Source organism: Podarcis raffonei, chromosome 7 (assembly GCF_027172205.1).
Source record: "Podarcis raffonei isolate rPodRaf1 chromosome 7, rPodRaf1.pri, whole genome shotgun sequence".
NCBI lineage: Eukaryota > Metazoa > Chordata > Lepidosauria > Squamata > Lacertidae > Podarcis > Podarcis raffonei.
In genome coordinates this window covers 90338573-90362756 of record NC_070608.1, presented here as the reverse complement: position 1 = coordinate 90362756, position 24184 = coordinate 90338573, and the positions used below count along the sequence as shown (strand labels likewise).

General features: G+C 48.2%; 1 protein-coding gene across 2 annotated transcripts; it reads left to right on the top strand.

Annotated features, from left to right (window-relative positions):
• Positions 1 to 2614: 2614 nt before the first annotated feature.
• Positions 2615 to 23954, top strand: NKX2-2 (NK2 homeobox 2). Of its 2 annotated transcripts, XM_053397503.1 has the most exons (4): positions 2615 to 2970; positions 11863 to 12568; positions 13777 to 14085; positions 23420 to 23954. In XM_053397503.1, exons 2-4 carry the CDS (start codon positions 12241 to 12243, stop codon positions 23596 to 23598), a joined length of 816 nt encoding a protein of 271 aa, XP_053253478.1. In that variant the 5' UTR covers positions 2615 to 2970; positions 11863 to 12240; the 3' UTR covers positions 23599 to 23954. The 2 variants fall into 2 exon arrangements, with proteins under 2 accessions (XP_053253478.1, XP_053253477.1); XM_053397502.1 differs by lacking the exon at positions 23420 to 23954 and having other exon boundaries at positions 2620 to 2970; positions 13777 to 14448.
• Positions 23955 to 24184: the final 230 nt, after the last annotated feature.

Sequence of the window (24184 nt, the reverse complement as noted above, 5' to 3'; positions counted from 1 at the left end):
TTACAGTGAAAAGAAGCCTGAGCTACACCTCAGACTTTCTGCTTGTGGGCTCCATCCTGTGTGAAGCTATGTTGAGCCATGCGCTGGCTAAGAGCCAGGAGAGTGAGAGTCCAAGAGTGAGAGCAGTGCTTTTTTTCTGGAGGGGCGCAGGGGTACACATACCCCTAAACATTTTGTGAATCTGTACTTTGGCCCATTTACTGTATTTTTCCCAATTTGAACTATAAAATGGTGATTTTCGTGAGTCAAAATGAGAGTACCCCTAAACATTTTTTGAGGGGGGAAAGCACTGAGAGTAAGAGTCCAAGAGAGAGATGGTTGTGTGGCCAGTCCTTTTATCTGGTCATCTTGGGTCACACCCATCTACCTGGTCATGCACAGGGGGAAGAAGCTCCAGAGCAGGTATGACAGGAAGTCCTTCCTGTCGAGCCACATTCCCCTATGTGTCCATTCTAGGCAACAGGAAAGTGTTGTACTTGACTGTTCTAGTTCTAGTAATAACACATCCCACAGAAGAGAACAGGGACGCTGAAGGTAGAGTTATAATTTTAATTATAATATAATTTTATCCAGTTTGGTCACAATGTATTCAGCTAGTGTGTTCAGGATTGCACCTTGCATTTGTGCCTGGCCGCTGAACTAAAAATTCCAGACTTGGATTAAGATTGTGCAATTTGGCACTAGTCTTTAAGAATGCGACCTTCTCACTACAAGCCTTCACATTTTTATTTGATTTTAAAAATATAAAATTCTAACAATACAGCCATACCCATACTGTATATATTTACAGATTCCTCCAAATCTTTGGACTTCCCACCTTCCCCTCCGTGGGTCCTGTTATCAAACTTTTTCTACTGCATCTTTTTCAATAGTCCATATTTTATATGGATCCATTATCTCCATAGTACTTGCTACGTGAGGAGTGTTATTGCAATCCTGCAGATGTCTTCATCTGCTTACATTTTACATCGTCACATGCTGTGGCAAGAAGTTCTGTGGCGAAGTTCTGAACCTCCCTCCAGTCACCTTCGGTGCACACCCGAGTTCTAGCGTTGGAAGAGAGGATGGAAATGTCGTACCTCTCCGTCATCATTCGGTTGGCCTACTCCCCCCCCCCAATAGCCATTTTTCCTTTAAAGTTTAAGCAAAAACCCCTCGAATGCCTTTTCTCCTCTGGAAGATCCTCCAGCCAAGTCCGTGATCACGCTGGCTGCCCTTTCCTACACTTCTTTGAGCTCCATGAGCTGCTGGGTTTTGTTTAGATTGAGTTATCAAAACTGCACACAATTTTCGAAATGTAACCTCGCCGCAGCTGCTATTTTCTCGTTTGCTAATAACTCTTCGAATTGAATTGACTTTTTATTGGGTTGCCATCTCCAGCAATCTTAGCGTTAACCTCAGGAGCTCTTTCCTATGTGGGTTACCGGTCCCAATTCTGATCTTAATAGTGTGCACGCGCCTGCGCGCACTTTTGTATGTACCAGGCCTGCAACAGTTATCAAATGGAATGAGGGTGGTTTTTATAGTCTTGTTTACCCGTCTTTGATCTTTGGACTAAAAACCCCCGGACATCTTTCACCCTTCCGATGCCTGCTTGAGGCGGAGTAGGGGCGTCTGCATCGCTAAGGAACCAGGGACGTGACTAGTAATTCCGGGTTAATTAATACGGAGCACACAGAGGTGTGTTCCTGTAGGTGGAGTGCTAGTGTTCTTTTGCTCTCTTCGAGGTAGTAAATACGGAATGAAACGCGTCCTGTGAGACCTAATGCCTGAAGGAAAAGAGGAAAGGCGCAACCGTGAGTTGTAGCCCAGATTACCTCTTCAAGGCTTCCGCTATCAGCATCAAGCGAGTGGGAGAACGTGTGGACTCCTGCTGTCTGAGGTTAGGCACTGTGGAACCGAGGCCACCCCCGCCTTCTCCCCGCGCAGCTCCTTTTCCACCACTACCTCGGGGAGGGGAGCGAGCTGCGGCTGGAGCCGCCGATGGAAAACCAGTCTTAATCTCTTGCAAAGCGCGCTATCAAAGCTTGAATCAGCATATCTAATGTAAACGAGCTTTCACACATAAATAACGTGCCACATCTGGCCCCTGGAGGTTTTATAGCGCCTTAGCTACCCAGCGATTTATGGGGAGGTGAGCTCGTTAAAAATGGAGGCGGCGGGGGTGGAATTTGGGCAGTGAGCAGCGGACAAGCCTGAAAAACCTCCAAGTTTAGGGGGTGGTTGCGCCAGAGAAGCGGGGAGGAGGCAGAGAAAGCCTGAAAGGGTCCCGCGGTAGTTGTGGTTCCTAGACCTTCAGATCCGGCGGGATCTGAGCGAGGGGCTGCGGCGGAGAGGGAGTGCGAGAGCGGGGCTGGACGGGGCTGGCGGCGCGGCGTGCAGGTCCATCTGCTCAGGAGCAGAGCCGGGGCGGAGGCAGCTGAGAGAGAGCCATCCAGGAACAGTTGTGTTTGCGCTTCGCACCAATTTATTACCGATGAACATATGGCCAATATTTTGTCCCACGTCATAGAGCGGGAAGCAAAGCAAACAAGATCGCGTCGCTGAGGAGAGAGAGAGAGAGAGAGAGAGAGAGAGAGAGAGAGAGCAGGGGGGCCCCAGCTAACCCGGCTCGTCAAGAGCTGCTGGCTGATTTGAGACAATGTGAGGGAGCGCAGAGGGAGGAAGGAAGGAGTCCAGGCTTCTGGGGTGTCTATATAAAGCCCACCAGCAGCAGCCTCCGCTTGGACAAACACGCACACGCAGAGACACACACACACACGCACAGTCACTCGCATCTGCGTCTTCCTCGCGCGCGCCAGCCAGCCCGCGCTCCCAGCAGTTCCTCGCCTCGGCTGGCGGAGCCTTTCCTGACCTCCGCCTCGCCTCTCTCCCGCACATACAAGCCATCTCTCGCGCCCGGTTGGCCAGCCAGGCAGGCGAGCAGCGCAGGGAAACCGCGGGGCAGAGGCGCGCACACCCCGCCACCAGGTGAGGCGCTCCGCTTTCTGGAAAGGAAGGGAGAGGGGAGGGGAGGCCTGTGCGCCGCGGCAGCTGCCCGAACGCAGCAAGTCCAGTCGGGACGGGGAGGACTGAGGTCCGGGCGGTGTTTTGTGTGGAGCGGGGCGCGGGCAAGTCTGTTACCTGGCCGAACAACTTTGGCGCCGGAAAGTGAAGAGACCTGGGCGCGCCTCGGGGCCACGGAGGCGCTTCCTCTGGGAAGAAAAGTCAAGCGACCCTTTGAAGCGAAGTGGTCGCGGGGGTCGCGGAAAGGCGGCTGTGGTTTGGAGGAAAGAGAGGCAACGCGGCGGTGGGGGGGGGAGCCAAGGGGCATGGCCTCGCTTACGGGCAGGTGGTGCGGACGGAGCCTCTGAAGGAGCTGAGCCAGCGGAGAGCCTGGCCCGAAAGAAGCTCTTGGCTCCCTAGGGCTTCCTCACCTGGCCAAGGGAAGATCAGGTGCGGCCTCAAAGCTGCTGCGAGGGAAGGGAGGGAGGGGCAAGAGGCGGCTTGCAGCCCGAAGGGAGATGCTCTGTCTACGAGAAGAGTGCGTTTTCTCTACCAGCCGGCTGGCCGCGAAGGGGAGAGCGGGCTCGCGTGGAGGAGAGCTCCCTCCTTTCTCCGCCCCTCCGGCAGAGTCTCGCGGGGAAGCAAGACCCACGTTTACCTGCCTGGGGTGCGCGCGCCCCTGCGGACGGATGCGCGCGCCCTCCGCGCTGCTTCCTGACAAGTCTGGCCGCCGCTCAGCTCCCTGCCGGTTTACTCTCTGCAGCAACGTTGAGCTCTATTGGTCGGTTTCGCCTGGCTTCTCTTAGGGAGCTGAGCGCAGGGATCCTTCCTGGCTGGGACAGACCGTCTGCTCCGGTCCCTTTCTCAAACGCAGATTGTTTTACTAGGAACGAAAAAGGAACTGTTAGGGAAAAGGAGCGGGGGGGGGGAGAGAGACTTCTCGAGGGAGTCAGCAGAGTTCGCCATAGTATAGAAATAGTTGAGAATCAGCCGGATGGGATCGGAGCTAGAAATCCCTCTCCGGCTGTTAGTTGACTTTCTCCCGTTTCTTATTATTTGAAAGGAAACCTCGCCTTTCATTTCATTCATTTCCCCCGTTGGGGGGATGCATTTCGGTGCTGCAATGTGGTAATCCAAGAGTTCCCCATCTTTCAACTTTCGCTCGTGTACTTGGTGTGATCATTATTTTCACATATGCCTACCTATTTGAGCTCACCTTAACAGAACTCGTTAAGGTGATAAATTGAATATCGCTCGTAAAATCGCTTCAAATATGAGTGAATTTTGAGTGACTGGCTTCCCCTGTCCCCCTACTCACCCGCATTCGAGCTACATGTAGAGGACATACAAAGTTAATTCTGATAGCCAAGTGCTTTCAGTTCTGTGTTGCCTAAAGAACGAGAAATCTCTTCTATTCAAATTGTTCTTATCAAAAGGAAAGGGATGGATCTGTGCAGAGACAGCTCTGAAGGCAAGCTGACAATGTTTAATCTCATTGAGGCACGCTTAATCATTAGAGAGACGCGAACGAATAAAGCTGAAGGATTGGCTGGAGGGAAGGAAGCTTTTAGTTTACAAATAAAACGCTCATAATAGTCTGGAACCGAAAGGATGCCCGGAGGCTAGACTTAGCTTTTGCAGAAAATAATATTTACAGCGGAAAGACGAGTCCGATTTCTACAGCCCCCGTGGAATTATATGGTAACGCCAAGATTCTCCTTTGGTTGCTTAAGTAGTTGGTGGAACAACTTAATTTATTATATTAGATTAGATTATTTGGGTATTTCTGTGAAAACCTCATTAAAGTCGCTTTATCAAAGTCCTAACACGTGCCCTCTGGCTTTCTCTCAGCCCGTAAATAACCGATTAGCCTGCAGGAAAGAAAAATCCATGACGTCTATTACAATTTATGACCTTGGGAGATTTTCCGAAAGAATTGGGGAAAGCTTGTTATCAAAGCGAGGGCTGCAGGGGGCGAAAAATTCATAATAACCATCATAATAAAAAGCTCATTTAGATGTAGAGATCCTGAACACAATTTCTTTTTTATTTCTTTTTCTCTACTATGCGGATGACAAGGAACAGATTGCTTTTTCAGAGCGTTCGGGGGATAACCCACCCTGACAGTGTAGCGATTACTGGCTCTTTTCCTCCCTTCCTAGAACTGTGGAAATATTTGTGTTGTTCTTCTAGTAAGGTGAAGGCAATTCCACCCCACTGACAGCTCAGAACTTTCTCAACCGGAGTTAAGCGAGCTTAATTGGTGGCTTATTCCAAAACCAGAAATTCCTCACTCCAGGAGTCTCCTCTGTACTACCAAAACAATTCCATCCAAGCTTTCTACTTTCAGAATATTTCTTTTAGAGTATGCTACTTTTGCTATTGTCATCTTTTCTGACGTCAGTAGCTTTTGCACATTGCTTTTCGGCAAATAAAACCAGAAAAAATGCTTTTTCGTCAAGAGATAAATCTGGCCCTTTTAAAATGTTCGAACACGCACACATCAGCAAAAGGACGGGGGGGTCTGCAGTCAAATGCAATTTTAAGTTGTCTACTTAGGGGTGCTTCTTGTGCCTTGCATTTGTCAAATGACGCTTTATTATCAGCTTCGAAAGATGGCACTCATTAATTATCAATCTCTCCCCCAGCCCTGTCCCTACAAGACACTTTTCAAACAAAGGCTTACGCGACTTCATTGTTTTCAGGGTGTGTTGCGGAAGTGAATCACTTGAGAACAATAATCATAAGTAGGTTGACTTACATATTACCTGTTATGTATATTTTCCTATTGATTTTAAGTATACCCTATCCTGACACTATACCCTATCCTGAGATAAAACACGCCATTCCCACAACCAAGGCTTTGTGTCTGCCTCCAACTAATCTTCACAAGAAGCGTTAAAGGTGTGGTGTGTTTTTGTCTGCACAGAGCGAATAAAAACATTTTGCTTGCACCTTTGCTCTAATCAAACAATAAACTAATCCACTTGAAGGCTGTTATCTGAGATGGGATTTTGTGATGGGTGAAAGATCAATCCTATATACTGTACAGTGCGCTCTCTTTCTCTCTGTCTTTCGCGCGCGCACCCACAAAGAGGGAACTCCTTTTCCTCCTCCAGTCAAAGAAAAACGCACACAAATCAAGCCCAACAATCCTATGCCTCAAGATGAATAGAAAGACCTTGAACTTTTTAATGGCTGGGAATGCTTCTGTCCACTAGCAGAAGAAGGGGAGACCAAGATAATGCCTTTCGCTCTTTAGCATCAAGGCCAAGCGGAGCAATAGGAGCCAACTCCTAGCGGCTGAGGTCCCTTCTGTCCCCCCCCCAATAAAATATTTGAGGGGACCGTGGCCCACAAAATTGGTGCACATTGCCATTGAAATGGTGTACGTTTGCCGCGTCATGGGCTCGATTATGTGGGGTGGGGCTTACCCCCCCCCATATTTTATTCACGTTGGCAGCCCTGGGGGGCGCATCTGGCTGCCTGCAGCATCTTTTCCCCACATCCTGCAGGGTGTGAGGCTTATTAGACTGCATAGTGACCCCTGGCTGGAATTTAACTGTAATCGTTGCAGAGACGTATATACCAAACAGCATCACGTCGCTGTTGCTATAAATCTTGACTAGGAATTGATCCTAAAGTGCAGTGTTCATTGAGGACTAAACTTCAGGACCAACCACTTTAACAAATCGAATGGTATGTTATAAGTTTCGTGTCTTCAGATTCCTGGTTTTAAGAGCAAATACCTGCATTGCAAACCTTCGAGTCCTGCCTCCGAATTCACCGTAATTCTCCCGCTGCTGAAGAACCTTGAGTTCTCCTGGCGGTGGTGCGGCTTCCTTCCGCAAGCCCTCCTTGAGCTGCAAGCTCTCGATGTTAGAAGTGCACAAGCAATTTGCATGAGTGGGGTGGCTAAGAGGGCCCTCTTTCCCTGCTCTTCTGCCCTGCAAACTGTTGGCTCCCTTGTGTTGTTGCTGTTGTTTAAATCCCCTTTTCGGACGCTGAATACTTCCTCTAAGCTCGAAGGGTGGTGAAGACCTCTGCAGAAATCAGTGAGCAGGCGGCTGCCTGGTGTTTGAGCTACCTGTAAAAGTAAACAGGTAAACACTTCCTCGCTCCTAGAGGGCACTTGTGCTGAAGTACAAGCACTTACGCTGTGTACACGCACCTCTCCTTTTCAGCCTCTTGTTCAATTGTTCAAATAACCCCCTCCATCCTTTAATTCCAGGGCTTAGGGTTCCGAAGTCTCTGGATGGAGGAGCCTTCCAGGATTCTCAAACTGATGGGCGGACAGAATCGCTACTCGATTCGCCCTGGGTCCCCAGAAGCCACGACCGCGGGTCTGCCCCACCTCCGTTGCCAGATTTATTTGTATTGCTGTCGTTGAGGGAGGCTCAATAAGTGAGCGCTCATCTGAGGCACGCTATTCCGTAGGAGTTCTCTCGACTAGCGAACAACGAGACAATGCTACAACCAGATTTCAGCCCTCCGTAATATCTGCAGAGGCATTTCAAGAAGGTCCCAAGAGCCCCGGTTCATTGCATGCAGTTCTTCCTAGGAATGTCGATTAATGTCATCATCACCCTGAACCACCCTGGCCGAGTCCATTAGACCTCGCATACGAGGAACCGTGAAGGGAAACAGAACAAAACACGCGAATGTAGCCTGGAGAAGAATCTCTATATTCTGACGTTCCAGATCGGTTTCTCTGGCAGGTGTTTAAGAGCACCGCTTCTCAGCACAGACAGACAGACAGACAGGCTAAATGCCCTTCTGCATAACGAAAGCCAATAGCTTGGTTGGGACGCCAATCTGTGGGACAAACCAGCTCACGAGAAGAAGGCCAAGGAAGGCCTGGGCAACTGGCTGGTGGAAACGACCAAGCAGGGGGTCTGATGAGGGCCATTTACGGCCCACTAAAAGGAGGTCAGAGAAAAAGTCGAGGCCCCCTTTTGAAAGGGAAGAATAATCTCTAGGAATATGAAGTCCTATTTCAGAAGGTCTAGCGGCCTTTCACCGTAGCGGCTAAAAATCTGTCGCACCCTCAGGACAAACCCAACCAGACCTGACCTGGGACGCCCTGGTCGTGGACGTCTTTCCTCTGCTTCCCCCCTAGCCTGCCTCCGTCTCTCCGAGTGGCTTTTCCCACCGGCGACAGACTGGGCAGAGATTTTTCCATGCGACGCTGGCTGCATTTCACCCGTTTAGGCCGGAATGTAGCATTTCCTCTCTATCCCTACCAGAGAGTAGATAGAAGTGGAAATATAGGAGTGGAAACCCCTGTGTTTTATTGAACCCCCCCCCCCGCGAAGTCCCCAAGGCCTGTCGCCCCCGCTCCCACCTCACGTTCCCTCTCCACTCGAAGGTTTCCGTGGGGCCGAGGGGAGAAAGAGAGAAGTTTTGGGGTGAAAATATTTAACAAAAGGGGGGGAGGTTTTCCTTCCTACTAAGCGATTCCTTTGTTCTTGTGGGAACTTCGTATGTAAGGCAAACTTGTAAGTAAGTTCTATAGATTGATTTCGGAACAGGGAGGGCGAAGTGGTGCTGATGGGAATAGAAATTATGACTTATTGCAGGTCTTTTGTGTACAAAGGAGAATAGCTGGTCACAGTCCAGCTGTGTCGCTCAGTGTGTGTGTGTGCGTGTGTGCTTCTCAATGGCCTATTGTCATCGCCGTTCGAAGGGCGGCTGATTAATGTTCTGCAGGAGCCCTGATTTTCCCTTAGGAAAATATTTGCTTATCAGGTGGCCGGAGGGAGCGAATCTGCCCCGAGCCCATCACATGGGAAGCGTGTGCTCCAGAGTGCAACTCTGCCGGGAGGTCTTTATTGATACAATTCAACAAGTGAGACTTTTATCCGGGTTTTAAAGAAAACACGCTGCTTTTTTGTTCACTGCCCAAGCACGGCAAGGGCACGTCCAGGTGGGCACTTCCAGCCTCACCTAAAAGCAAGCACGAACAAGGACGACACGGGACGAAAGAGCCATTTCCCAACGGCCGGAGGGGCCCATAGTAGGAGGAGGAGAGCAGCAGCTAAGGCAGCAGTAGTTCCTCTGTCTCCTGCACCCCATCACAACCTTTCTCTTAAAGAGAAGGGAGCAGGGACTGGAGGGGAAGTTGTCTTTCGCTTGTCCTCGGTGGGGTTTGTTGCTGTTAACTGTGCTGCTAACATTTTTGAAAAATCTTGTTCTTTAACTGCGGGTCTTGCCGCCTTGGCCTGGAGCCAAAGAGACGGGTTACTCCCCACCCCCTCACGCCCGCCCAAACCTCAAAAAATTACATAACAACCCGGAAGAACAATCAAGGTTCCCCTCATCTCACCGCTCCCCAAGTAAAATTTATAATTCATGTATTTACTACATTTGCTGCTTAATCTTTCCCTTCATAATCACTGGATTGCCTTGCTGCCTTAAATTACTTGAGTGCATTATCTCAAGTTAGCTCATGTGTTTTAAAATGGGGGGGTCACTTTATAGACACGTTTACTATTAACTTGAATAATTCCTGCATGCATGTCAAATGCCGGCTTTTCATCGCTTTCCCCCCTTCTCAGTATATGCAATAAAAAACTATGCGTATCATTTTAAAATTTAGTGCTTCTTTGAATCGACCCCCGCACACAGAGAGATACACGCACGCACATATACAAAATGTGTATTTTTTATTTTTTAGTCGAGTGAAAAAAGGAGAGGAGGTCGGTCGCATCCACATGAAGGGGCTTTCCTTAATATTGTGGCAAGATTCCGAAATGAATGAAGAGATAGTCCATTGAAAGACGTTGAATGCCATGACAACTAGGAACAACCTCAGATTTATTCCAAACAGTTAGAACACATTGAAAGAGGGCGTCAATCATGTATTATTTCGCCAGTGAAATAAATGCAAAACCTGGTCTAGGACAAAGGCTTCCAACAGAAGCCGGACATTTGTCTACATTTCGCCCATTGTCCGCAGCTTAGCAATCGGTTTGTATTTGTGTTTGCCCCGGTCCGACCACCCAGGATGCGCTCAGGGACTAGCTTTTTTAAAAAAAACAACCCCGAAACCGAACCATTGTCATCCACATCACATACTAGATGGGAGGCATAGGGGGATGGGACAGGGAGATATAAACTGATAAACCACCATTAATTGCTTCGGAAGGTCTTCGGGGATCGCCCACCTCACGCTCCAGCACAAACACACCCAGACCACCGCGTCCCAGTTTCCAAGTCCCAGTTCCAAGCGGTTGAGAAACTCTGACAACTATAGCATCTTGATCGTCTCCGCAAGTGTCAGGGGGCTTTGGGGAGAAGCGGTTTTTACTGGGTGGGGGGCAGTCCTGTTTGATTCCCCTTTTGAAAACCATCCTTCCCCCAAGCCGGCTTTGAAGACCCCAGGAGGATCCCATCCACCGAGTTCTGCTGTGCCCGAAATGTTGCCGTCCGCATCGCCGCCGCCCCCGCAGCCCCACCCAGATTCCCTCGGAGATAAACAATGCTGCTGTATTTCGCCTCCAGCCGTAGAGCGAGGGACAGAGAGTTCACTCTTTAAAAGGAGGGGAGAGGGGGGGGAGAGTCCCAAGAAAAGGCTACGAGCCGTAAACCTCTGGGGACCAAACCAAGTGGGGGGGAGGGGGAGAACGGAGGGGGAGGGGAGAGTCAGCAGCGGGGGGGGGGAGTTTGGTTCAAGTGAAGACAGAAAATGCTGGGAATTTTCCCATCCACAAGGTTTATTGTCCTTTCAGTGTCCCTAAGATAGGCTATTTAATACTGTCTGAATAAGCAGTAGCATCGTATTCTGGGCACATACATGAGAGAATTTAGGTGCTACTTTAAAAGACGTAAAATTCATTGGTTTCCCCTTTTTTAAGAATGCCTTTGAAATGCGTGTTCCAGCGGGGGGGGGGGTTCTCAAAAATTCCAGTTTAAAACAGAATTGGTTTTGTTTTTGTTTCTTTGTTTTTTTAAAAAAAGGCTAGCTCTGGCTTTTACAGCGGTATGCCTTGTTAAACGCACAAGTAATCTCTCCAGAAAACGGAAGAGTGAAATAAATTAGTCATGTGCAAATAAAAAAAGAAAACACAAAAAAATCGTTCGACTCTATCTAGGAGCTGAATTACCCTCTTTATTGCCAGTTTAGCTGATTTCGGAGCAAACTGGAATCAATTACTTGCTGTTTAATTTCTAGCACTCATCCTTAAGCCTCAACCAAAATATTGACCTAGGAGGTTTACATAAGTTGGGCTCTTGCCATCCCAACAACATCTTGTTTAGGTAACCACTAATTTGAATAGATTCCCCATTTCTGTCTTTTCTTTGCACTTTCTTCTTCTAAAAGTGGCGGATTTAGCTCAAGCCACTGTAAAACAGTCAATTTTCTAGCTTGCTTGGAAAGAAAGAAGGAAGAGAGAGAGAGAGAGAGAGAGAGAGAGAGAGAGAGAGAGAGAGAGAGAGAGAGAGGCAGCTTTATGTCAGCAACGAGAATGGGAAATGAATGCAAAATCGGGTTAGAGATGGTAGTGATGGTTGTTGGGGGGGTTAAAAAAAACAAAACCAGAGGCAATTTGTTAAAATGTACTTTCAAGTATGTGGAATATCTGGCTACTTGCAGCTCCTTTGTATGTAAATACTGTGGAGAAAAGGCCCTCCCCATCTTTGTAATTAATTGACACGTTATACCACTCATCATGTGCTACAGCACCAATGGTGGAGGCTCGCATCCCCCCTCCCAAAAAAACCCCGCAATTTCACATCTGCAAACACTGTCTTCATCCACTTGACTCCTAAGACCCGCCCACACGTGGCCAACCTTTTGCGTTTTTAATGCATTTCTCTCCCCCCCCCCCCTTTTCTCTCTCTCTCTCTCTCTCTCTCTCTCCCTTCTCTCGGCAGGTTCATGTGCGGAGACCAACCTTATATGGACTGCCAGTCTCAGCAATGGCTTGTTTTTTTCGAGGAGGCACCGTTAGCGCGCTGAGCTTAAAGCAGACCCTCAAGTAAACGCACGTTGGCATTTTTCCTGGAGTTACAAAGTCTTGCGGAAGCCCCGCCAGTTGCCCCCCTTGTGCTCCGCGGCTCTTAGCAGCCAAGCCCGAAAAGCGCAGATATTAGATGCTGAAAGACCGCCGCTGATTTTTGCCCTCCTCCTCCCACCACCGCCACCCTCCTCCGCCTCCTCCGCCGCTGCCACCGCGTCCCCTCTTTTATTCCAACCCAACACCCCCCACTTCCTTCTTCTCTCCCCCCACCTTCCCCCCCCCCAACCGGTGTATGTTTGGCGAAGCAAGAGGATTGACAATCTGGTCCTTCAAAGTTTCCTGCCTCAGATTTGCCCGGAATATGTCTCTGACCAACACAAAGACCGGCTTTTCTGTAAAGGACATCTTGGACTTGCCTGACACCAATGACGAAGACGGATCCATCGCGGAAGGGGGCGACGAAGAGGCGGAGGGGCCGGAACCCCCCAAAAAGCCCGGGGTTTTGGGGACAACCGCCTTGGACTCTGTTCAGACGCTACCTCTGAAGAACCCCTTTTACGACAATACCGATAATCCCTACACGCGTTGGCTCGCCACCACCGAGAGCATCCAGTATTCCTGTAAGTAGCCAAACTTACACGGGGGAGCCCTCTCTTTGTGAGCCTCTCGCCCTCGCCAGGAGCCCGGATGAGGCCGTGCGGCTTCTCCTCCGCTCCTCTCCCCTCGCCAAATTCCTCCTTTTGCTGTGGTGTGTCGTGCGTGTTTTAACTTCTTCTTGGAAATGACGGGAACAAATGGGAGATCTGGGTTCTTTAATTACCTGAACCGAGTCAAAATAATGGCTTTCAATCCTTGTTTGAGAAAGAATAAAACTCCAGTCTGAAAAGATTTTAAAATGTGCCTTCCAAAATTCTCCCAGCCACCCAACCGTGTTTCTTCACACACACACACACACACACACACACACACACACACACCCGCTTCCCCTGAATCCTTCTTTCTACTTCTCTAACCAACAGAGTATGCTTTGTGGGGAAATTTTGGATGGCTTTGCTTTAGACGTTTGTAAACCGTCCCATTGGCTGTGCTGGATCAAAGAATGGCTTGTTGAATTATCCTTTAAAAATCAATCCACGTAGCCCAGAAAGAAGAAGTCCGTTTTGTTTGTTTGTTAAAGGAAGAGACCAAAGTCCAAACGTTGTAAAAAGCGGGGGCGGGGGGCTCCAGCGGGATATTCTCCTGCGCAAGACTGCATTAAAATGATTGGGAGCTACGCAAGACCGCTGTGGATTGCGCCAAGATTTTTATGGTGACCATGGTCTGTCTATATCTACAAATCCTTATCTCTTACTATTTCTGTACTGTGTTTCCTAACAGATTTATTAACATGGCATATATAGTCACCTTGTTTTGCCTCTATGCTTTCTATTTGTGTTTGTAATTTTCCGAGAGGGAAAGAAGATTAAAACGCACAGTCGCCTATACCTCACAGGGGAAGGAGAATGTGTGGCTGTGACAAACACGCATCAGATAGAGATGTTTCCAACAACACACACTTGATCCAAAGGGCTGTTAGGGACTTAGTTGTCACATATATGCAGAACTAAACTGGGGTTTCCCCGTTGCAATTTGTTGTACGTTTAGTCTTGGTGAACCTCCCTTTGGAGACCCAGAGGCTCATTTCTTATTGAGGATGAGGGTGGGCGTCCCAAAACGAGGGGGTTGCAGAGGGGGGGGATCCTGCGATCCTGCTCGATCCCGCTCGCCTGCCTGCCTGGCCGGCCGGCCGGCTTTCTTCTGATCTGCTTCTTTTGTGGCTTCCCCTCAGTGCACGGCTTGGCATCCAGCAACTCCCAACAGGACTCGGCGTCCAAATCTCCGGAGCCTTCGGCGGACGAGTCTCCGGACAACGACAAGGAAACTTCGAGCAACGGCGACTCCGGCAAGAAACGGAAACGGCGGGTGCTTTTCTCCAAGGCGCAGACTTACGAGCTGGAGAGGCGCTTCAGGCAGCAGCGGTACCTGTCGGCGCCCGAGAGGGAGCACCTGGCCAGCCTGATCCGCCTCACCCCGACGCAGGTGAAGATCTGGTTCCAGAACCACCGCTACAAGATGAAGCGGGCCCGGGCCGAGAAAGGTATGGAAGTGACTCCTCTCCCCTCCCCGCGCCGGGTAGCCGTGCCCGTCTTAGTCAGGGACGGCAAGCCGTGCCACACGCTCAAGGCACAGGACTTGGCTGCCGCCACCTTCCAGGCGGGGATCCCCTTCTCAGCCTACAGCGCCCAGTCTCTCCAGCACATGCAATACAATGCCCAGTACAGCTCGGCCAGCAACCCCCAGTACCCCTCAGCGCACCACTTGGTACAAGCCCAGCAATGGACTTGGTGAACTCTCTCTAGAGCCACAGAGACTCCAAGGAGAAGGATTCCAAATCAGTCCGGCTGGGGGAGGAGGGTGCGCGCGCGCGCGCGCGTGGACGGGTCAAGACTGAGATTCCGAGGCTGGGGTGGGGAGGGGGTTTCCTTATTTGGGGGCGGGGGTCAGTTTTCATTATTTTGGTCGTTTTGTGCGCCATGTTTACAAGGGGGGGAATACGCCGTTGCTAGTGGTCCTGTCTACCTACAACTACAGATTTTAAAAAAATAATAAAAAACGATTAAAAACTGAACGCTTTTGTGGTTTTTGTAAAGTATGTTTGTGTGCCGTAGAAGCTGTTGTCAGCTGTATATTAACCAAGGAGCGAGTAATTTAAAAATAGAACGTTATTTCTCATTTATGCAGAGATATTTATGGTCATGTATAAAATTCTGGCCACTATTAGCACTTCTACTTTTATTTTATTTAACGGTAAACCTATTTAGTGATTGTTGACATAAATTCAGGCCGGCCTTTATTTTTGGTTTGTTACTGATTGGATAGGAAATTCCCTCCCCGTGGCGGGGGGGGGGGGAGAGAGAGCGCGTGTGTATATATGTATGTATACACACATACGGAATGAAAAAGTATCCATATAAATATACATGTACAAATCCGAACAGAAAACTAGGAGATTTTGAGACTTTTATAAGAATTTTAATCAGAATGCTGTGTTTTGTTTTGTTTTGTTTTAAATTCACATTAAACGGAACGCTTTTGTTGTGGTTAAACATTAAGTTAGCCTCTCTCGTTTTTCTTTTTCTTTTGTTAGTAACGCTGGAACAAACTCTGAGGAGGGGGCTCCTGCTGGAAGACACAGCAGAGAGGGAAGCGGGTGGGTCTCCGGTTTGGATCCGTGGAAGGGGCTGTGGGAGGAGGCCTAAGCGCCTTGCGAGCGAAGTTTGCCCAGGGCTTGTGCGCCGTAGCCGGAGGAGGACTCGGAGTCTTAAAACTCTTGAGGACGAGGACAGAGACAGGAACGGGGCCTCCCTCCCTCCCTCCCTCCCTCCCCACCCCCGGCCCAAACTTTCTTCAATCTGAAGCTGAATATAATCTCGTCCTCTTTGCCTTCTGCCTGCTCAAGTTTATCTACTTGAGATACTAATAAGGAGATAAAGTGACGGGTGGAAATGAAAAATCAGCCTCTCCTCTGCCCCTCCCCCCATCCTCCCGCAGCCTCATTTAAATGTAAGAGTGCTCCTTCAAGATGAGAAGCTTTTGATTCTAATAGCAATTCAATGGCGTTTACTTTCTCAGCTGGGTTGAGGTTGGTTACTTCGAAACTGGAAGTCCCGCCGCGAGGTTCCCTTCCGCGACTTCTCGCCAGGTCTTTGCGACTTTGGCGAGGGAGGCCAATGTTCACATGTCCCCGCAGACGAAACCGCGGGCTGCTTCAGGGTCTTGTTTTTGGGGTCATCTGAACCTCACTAAGGTGTGGTTTTTCTGCTCCCCTCCTGGGCAGGGAAAGACATTTTAGACAGTGGGAATTGTTTGGAGCCGCTTAATGAGGTGAAGCGTGCCTGGTGGAGACGTTTTAAGACCCCCAAAGACCTTCCTCTTAAGAGGAGACCGCGAGCACGTCCATTTCGTATCCGGAAGGAAGAAAGAGAGATGGGGACTTAATTCGGATCGGGTGGTGCTTGATACAAGCTAAAAGCGTTAGCTGACAGGTTATCCGGGCCGCTTGTCTGCTTTGCCCGAAGAATGCGATTTGAAATCAGGCCCGTCGAAAGCACTTTCACACGTCAATGCTGCGCCATGTCGGAGACTGTAGCTCTTTCCCGAAGCTCAGCAAACAAGTGGATCCATAGAAGGGGCACCCTGGGCACAGAAAGCAGTCCCCGTGGAGCTTCCGCCAGAGCTGGCCACGTTTCAACTCCGCATCCAAAGCAAACACAATTATCTGGCGCCGAGATCTCTTTCTGCTGCAGCCTTCGCTCGCCTCTCGGAGAGGCTGGGGATTGAACGAGCCAGCCTTCGACTGCTGCACTCGAGGGCCCGCCGCCAACTCTGAGGCCAAAGCAGAAAATCTGCCTCCTTTTCTGGGGTGGCTTCTCTGCTAGTCTCTCGCAAAAGAGCAGTCCGGCCGTGGACCAGCTGCAGCCTTCTCTGTGGGGCAGCCTATTTGGGATTGGGGCCGTCGAAACTGCCTCCGGTGGGCTGGCAGCTTGTCCCTCGAAGCTGAGTTTGCTTTTCGGGGTGGGGGGGAGGAAGGAGCCTTTCCCCCTGCTAGGGAGGGTCTTTATAGGAGCTCACCTGCTCCTTCTGTCCGACTTGCTTGCACCCAGTTGCAGGCCTGCTTCAAGCCCCGATTTCAGACTGGACTCCTAGAAACCCAATATTTAGAACTGATCTATCGTGGTTCACATTCAAGCGCACCGTCCCAGTGAAATGCTCTCTTTTCCCCTCTTTCCAAAAGCAAACCTTCCATCCAGAGCAGGAGCGGTGTGTTTGTGCTCGCGCGCGCGTGCGTGTGGAGTGCGGGGAGCCGCTGTCTCTCCGGTCTCTACTAAGTCTATCAAGCTGGCGAAGTCTTGTGTGGCCCTAACCCCCAGTGGCCTTCCATTTCACACGCCGGTGGTGGTGCGGGAGTTTGGGGTAGTCTATCTTTGCACAATATACAGTACCCATCACAAAACGGCACAATAAGGGAGGCTGGGAGTTGAGGATGTTAGAGGCGTGCATATTAAGTTGGGGTGGGGGAAAGAAAAGAAAGCCACGGAAGGGACAGAGCGGGGGGAGAGAACGCTTTCCCTTCCCTCTCTCTTCTTCTTTCCCTTGTTCTTCTCGGGGTGTGGGTGTGTGCGTGTGTTTAAATGCAATTCATCAATTGGCGTATCTGGAATGAGCAGAGCATCCCCGAGTCAGGGGGAACTACCTCGGGTTTTGTTCCGCCTGTCACTTGGTGCCATTGTGAGCCACGTTGCACATGCCCTATTCCATATGGACAGCTGGGCCGGGAGAGGGCAGAAAGGGACCTTCACAAAACCCAAATTGTATCCGCCTTTCAAAACCGGTATTGTTGTCTGTGAAAGGAAGACGAATTAAAAATCCGTGCTATATCTATTCGAAGAAGAAGAAGAGTCCTTTCCCTCCCTCTTCTTGAAAGCAAACATGGCCTCTTTTTTCTCTAGAGTCTACAGAAAATATGCCTCTAGTTTCACAGACAATTAGGTTCTTGTATCTACACAGAGGTTAAAACAAAAACTCAGCCATAAAATTACTTTTTTTAAAAAAAAACGTTGGTTTTATGCCTCCCTATCCCCCCTCCCGTCCATCCTTATTGTAGTTCCTCTGGCTGCCTGTCTAACTGTTTAGGTGGCTGTTTAGCTCGCTGAGCTGGGCCGAGAAAACAAGGAATCTCATTCACGATGAGATGTGATGTTATGCAGAGACTCCTCAGATCACAACTGGATACGGTTGCTGCTGGCTGCTGCTGGCTGATGATATATGTGTGTGGTTCTCTGCCCTCCTCCAGAGAAATCGAAAACCAGCCCCATGCTGTCTAGAATGACCACAGGAAGTTCTCTGGAGGACGACTGATGGACATCATCCAGGCAAATTTAAGCGCTTGTAAGTCCCACTGATTTCACGGGGAAAGTTAAGCATTTGCTTATATCTGCCCTTTGGAAATCGATAAGATTTAAAGGTGCTTAATTTTGTGCTTGAGTCATACCATTTTAATCACAGCTCTTAGGTTAATATAGCAGGCCATTGCGAAAAATCGGTACACCTGGGGTTGTACCTCTTACTATGTTATTCCAACATCTGTCTTTCTGTCTATCTAGGTTTAGTACCCTCCTCCTTGGTATACCGGGGTGTGATTCTCAAAAATCACTGACGATACGCTTTTATTCCAAACCTGCAGTTCTTCCTTAGCCAGTCAGTTTCTTCCGAGTCACCAACGGCCAGGACGCAGCACGCATAGTTACGCCGTTTGACGGTGGCAATCCAATCATATCTATTGGGAAGTAAATCCCATGGAGACCAACAGGCCTTGTTTCCTGGTAAATCTGACTAGGCTCGGAGTGCGAATACTGCTTAAACTGGGGTGATTAAGCGCTTGCTTAACTTTCCCACTGAAAGCCACGGGACCGAATAACAAGTAATGCCATATTGACAATAACGATTGACTCGCATTCCAAAGGACGCCAGTTTGCGAAACCAAAACAAGCCCCTTTCCCGCCTCCTCGGTTCCTCAAAAGGGGCTGTGTGTTTTCGTGGCTCGATCGGGCCCCACCAGCCCAGCCTCCTCGAAGGAAAGCGCATTTTTCGGTATTTCAATAGAAACGCCGGAGCGAAATCTTTGTGTTCATTGGTTAAGCGGTCGCTGTTACTCAATAGGTTTTTGAAGACAATAGCAGGAGGCAATTTGAAAGAACTACAGCGGGGGAAGGGAGAGAAAGAAGACAATGAAAAAATGTTCCGTGCATTTGAAAACTGATGGATTGTTCCTGGAGCTGCAGGTCTCTGCGCGCGCGGGTTCCTGAGCCTGGAGAGTCTCGCCCAACAGCTACCTAAGCCGCCTCCTCTCTGAGCCGTTTTCTTCTACTCCCCCCCCCCCCCGCCTCATCGCTTTCGCTCCCGCATCCCGTCACTGGAGTAGCTATTTAGGGAGAATCAGCTAACCTGATAATGAGCTCAAAAACCCCTTTAAGCTCAGGAAATAACCTACTTTCATTACCTATTGACTGTAAGGCTTAGTTTAGACCTGGCGTGGGATTTTTTTAAAGGGTCTTTTCAAGAGGCCTGGTCAATGAGAAGCTAATCCAATATTTACAAAGTATAAAGACAATTCTCAATTGTATTTATGAAGGACCGATCACCGTGCGATCACTTGGAGGAGGTGGAGAGGAGAAGGCAGAAAGGAGGGGAGGAAAGCAGACTCTCGGTTGGTGGCAGCAGGTTGGAGACCTCACCGACGCCCCCCCCCCCCGCTCCAGCCTCCACCCGCCACCCCGAACTTCCTGCGCGGGGCCCAGCTCAAGAAGCGCGCGCGCGGAGCGATGTAGCAGCAGATACTCGTGAAGTGTTGGTGTGTATTAGATATTGTATTGAGCAATATTTCAGGAAATATGTACTTGTGGCGTCCTGAGAGCGACACTCTTGCTCTGTCGATAAATCAACTCGCTTTATCCCAGCATCTGCAAATAAACTCTCTCTCATCTCCCCCATCAAAAGAAAACAATTTAGTTTTATTGCTTTATTTCTCTCCTTCCCTCCCTCCCTCTCTTCCTCTTGGAGGCCTTCTTCGATTATAAACGCTGTTATTAATAAAGCTAGCTAGGCGAGCTTTAATCGCTTACAATCGGGCGAGGAGGAGGCGGGGGAGCCGCGGGGAGGAGCAAGCGTCAGGCTCCGGACGAGTCTCTCCCTTTTGCTGACAAGCTTTCGCCACAAGGGGTCACTAGAGCCCTTCATTTCTGCACCGTTGACTCTCCACCCCACCCCCACCCCCCTTGGAAATCCAGAGCCGGCATAGATGTACCTTTTAGGATTTAAAATGTTGATCACAGGGGATGGATAGAAAGAGTTTGTTGTTTTATTTGTTTCAGCACTGCCGAAGTTGGTGTCCGAAGTTTCTAAGTGCCCGGGACGTGCTATGTCTGAATCCAACTATTTTATTTGGATTAACAATGGTGCAGCGACTCAAAAGTATAATCTTCAATTTCTGATCTGTTATCTGCTCCGGGGCGTAGCCAGGATTTATTTTTGGGGTGGCAGAACCAAGTTATCTGCAATGCAACTGGTTAGTTAAGTATTGTTTTATTTATTTGCTTAATCTAGGCCTGCCTCCTCCTGGCTACGCCCATGTATCTGCTCCTGTCAAATAAGAGGGCGGCTGCTTTTTTGTTTCACTCAGTGCAATTCCGGAATAAAATAAAATAAAATAAAAACGCTGCAATGGGGTTGTCAACTTCCTTCGCCACAAAGCAAACGAAATACGTTCTTCACTTTAATTCACAAGCAAGCATAATAGTCCGCCCAGGGCTTGAGGCGAGCTCGCTGTCCATTATCTGACCCTCTGGCAAAGCAGGGCCAGAACGTGGCTTGGCTGGAAAGCGAAACATCGTCACTCGGTGATGAAATTCTATCTATTCACATAGACTGACCAGACCACTTGCCTGCTTTGGGGAGGAGGCAGCTGGAATCACATTGAATGCCGAGGGTCAGTTTTATTTTTGGTTGTGTGCAGCGCAGTCAGGCAGCTTCAGTCTCTAAACGTAATTGTCTTATGGAGGTGGGGGCTCTTTAGATGAGAATGTGTCTTACTTCACTTCGAAATGTGATAAGCGACAACTGGTGTGATAATCGACAGCATGAGCGGGGTTTTTCAGGTGCTGTTCTTACTTGTGTAGAACCGCATTCAAAATGCAGGCTAACTTTGGGGATAAAATAATGCTCCAGCATTGTTTGGATGATCCATTTACCAAAAGCATGAATCTATGAAAGTGTGGAGCAATTGGTTGTGTGAATTATCTCCAGCAGACTTCAGAGCACACAAACCAGGCATTTTTTGCTTGTGGTGGTGAACTCACATCCAGGCTGCACATAAAGTCAATGCCTGAAAGATTTCTGCCTGTGAGCTTCAGTGTGCAGAAACTGTCGCAGGTTTCTAAGGGGACTTTGCAGAGTTGTACATATAAAATGAATCTCAAGGTTGAGAGGACAGCAGAATCTTGGTGGTGACAGTGGCCCTGGATGAAGATGTAGATAATTGTTTGAATCAGATGCACCCAGTGGGGGTCATCTGAGCCCTGTCAGGCAACATCCAGATGTACCTCTGTAGCACAGATAGTCATCATCCATGCATTTTATGTGTAAGAGCCACTCTACCCACTAAACGGAATGGTGCAGTAGACTGAGGAGGTGGGAGATTCTGGAATGTACCACTTCAGGCTTCAGGAGGGGGGTCATGTTTTACAATGCTCATCTGTGTTGAAACAAAACCTCTCTTAGTAAAGCTGTTTCCTTAAGGTGCCAACTTCCTGCATGCAAAGAGTTTTTTAATGTGAGGATTGGGGGTTTTTTAAATAAAAAAATGGCATGCACACACCCCAACTGTAGTCTGAAAGAATGCAATCCAGAATTCTACCACCTCGCTCTATCTCCTCATTCTTTGTGAGAACAACTGTGAGCTCTTTTCAATCAGAAGACTACAAAGAGGCTGTGTGTCAGTTTCTGGGTGATGCTTGAGTACTGCCCCATGAACAAGAACAGATTTAGTTATTCCATGATGTTATTACTCAGGGTTAATAGACGGAGCAGTGATTAATATGTTCCCAAGTGGTCAGGGGAGAGTAGGAGTACCTGCCTTTCCATCCCTCATTAAGACCACCTAACTTTAAATCAACGTCCTTTCTCATTTATAAAGCAAAGAAGTCCCCAGAACAAAAATTATTAATTTGAGTAGAGAGAGATTATCATAGAAAGCTGGTCTCTCTTTTCTTTTTTCTTTGTGTTGCCCCTGTAGCAGCAATCCTGTTCAGGATTCCAGCCAACAGGATAAACCCTTTTCTCGAATACTCCATTCCATCCTCCTCCTCCACCACCATTCTGACTGCCAGCATTTCATGCCCACTGAGCAGGCACAATGAATTTCCCCTAAGTATGCTGATGCTGTGGATCTCCTTGGGGATTTTGCCCATTTTGATTGCATAAGGATCCACACTCAAATAATGATGTTAGCCTGCCTCTTCACCTTGCAAAACTGTAGTAAGGGTTACTGAGATACACATGCGAGGCCTAGAATGTTCTATGTGCTACCACTGCTTAGCACGGGTCTAGGAGTAAAGGAATAGGTTGTCTCCTTACACCCCACTTGTACAACAGAATACACTAACTTCTCTCTTTTTAAAAATGCCATTCCCCTCTTGTTCTGAATCAAGAAATATGATGCATGAGCCTGTGGCTTTGTTTTTATCTGTTAAAATGATCTGAAAGGGGGAAAGGGAGCAAAACTGTAACCAACCACAGAGAGGCGCTATTGGATAAGAAGAGGGCATCAAAAATAGTGCAGCATCTCATCCGAGACAGATTTTTGTGCCATTTGGTATCCTATGTGAAATGAAGTTGTATTATCCAGGGGTATACCAGGGGTTTTGAATGACCTCCTGTGGGCAAAGATTGCTTGAGTTGCCTCAGAGCCCTTCACCAAAGCGGGAAAAGGCACTGGCTGCTTAAATGTTGGATTTATCATCTATGCATCTGAGAGCAAGATTTGTCAATGCCTTTTGCTTATGCTCAACCTCCCCAGAGAGGAGCCAAATGTGAGATGATACAATTTCTTTGGAGAAAAACTGAGATATGCATGCAAAAGTGACCCAACGGTTCATCCATCAACATTTCTACAAAGAGAACCAATTTCCTCAGCATGGGGAATGGGACAGGTAATATTTTGAATCCAGAAGGCCCTAGGTCTCAGTTTCTGGTATCTCTGGTTAAAAGGATTTCAAGTGCCAGGGTTTGGAAAGTCTCAGACCTTGAGACCCATTTCAACAGACGGGCCAGTGATCTAACTGAACTTCAAATGCTCAACAGTCTACTGTCATCAAAAAGCACAAGGCTCTTGCGTTAAAGTTAGCCCAGAAATATTTGTGAGGCTCCTTCAGACATGCTTGGTCATTCTTTACTCTGGTGGACCCTGGAATTGGATCAAAGCATCCCTGTGGTGAAAGTCAGAGAAGTTCCTGCATGTGCCTGGGATTTGGAGGGGGTCACATGCCCAGACGGGGGCAAGAGGAAACTTGCTTGCTATATGTGATGGTATTCCGTGTCTGGCATTATTTGATTGATAGTATTCAATGGTATTTAACATTTTACAGTTGTTGGCATTGTTCAGTTTTTGAAAATTCATACCCAGCACCTGCCAATACCAAAACAGTCCCAGGCTGCCAATAGGTAAAATCTTGAATTCTGAATAGAGAATTTCACATTCATATTTTTAATTTGAATTTAAAACTGATGTGTTTCTTTCAAAATTTAAATGGGATAACAGCAATTGTAATTATCCATTCAGCTTCAGGTATAAGCAAATCATTGTCTCTCTGTACCAGTTTTCAGATGGAGCACGGTCCAAGTATTGGAAGAAATGCATTCTCTGGCTTCCTCCTCCAGCAGTGACAAAGATTGGCTGCCAATAAAAGTCTTTCCCAATCTGATTTATCTACCCTGCAGTATCACAGAACACACACTTGATTTTTTAAATTTGTGGTCTTTGTCTTTTATTGTCTAAATACTTGACAATTCTGTATGTTTCTTTTGTTTAAAGAAAAAAAGCCAAAACAAATTGTTGTAAAAAATCTAATGCCCTTTTCTTGTAGAGCAATGCCTTAGCAGTGAGTAATGCATTGCTGTGATTTGCTCCTTCCCTCTGCAGAAATTGTGTCCTACTGAAGGTTAAGGATACTCATCTGAAAACTCATCTGTCATACAGAGAGGTGTTTATTTGAAATGTTGCATAATGTGACTGTATCACATATTCCTAGTAAATGAATTGTTACATGGCAATCATCAAATCAGGTCCTTGGAATAAAGAATCTCACTGAGAAGACAAAAAATATTGACAAAAGGTAGCTCACTGTGAAATACTGTGCTGTATCTGAATGGCAGGGGTGGGGCAGGAACATCCCGCTGGGTAAACAGATGCAGAGTAAGCATAGGACACCTCTCATGGTCAGGGAAAGCTTTCTGGCTGGATTTCCCCATATAAACAGCAGGTGGAGTTGGCATCTGTGTGGGTTCTTTCCAACTCTACAATTCTATGATTCTGCAATTCTATGATTTCGTCTACAAGCCTTTTTGATTCCTCTAAATATGAG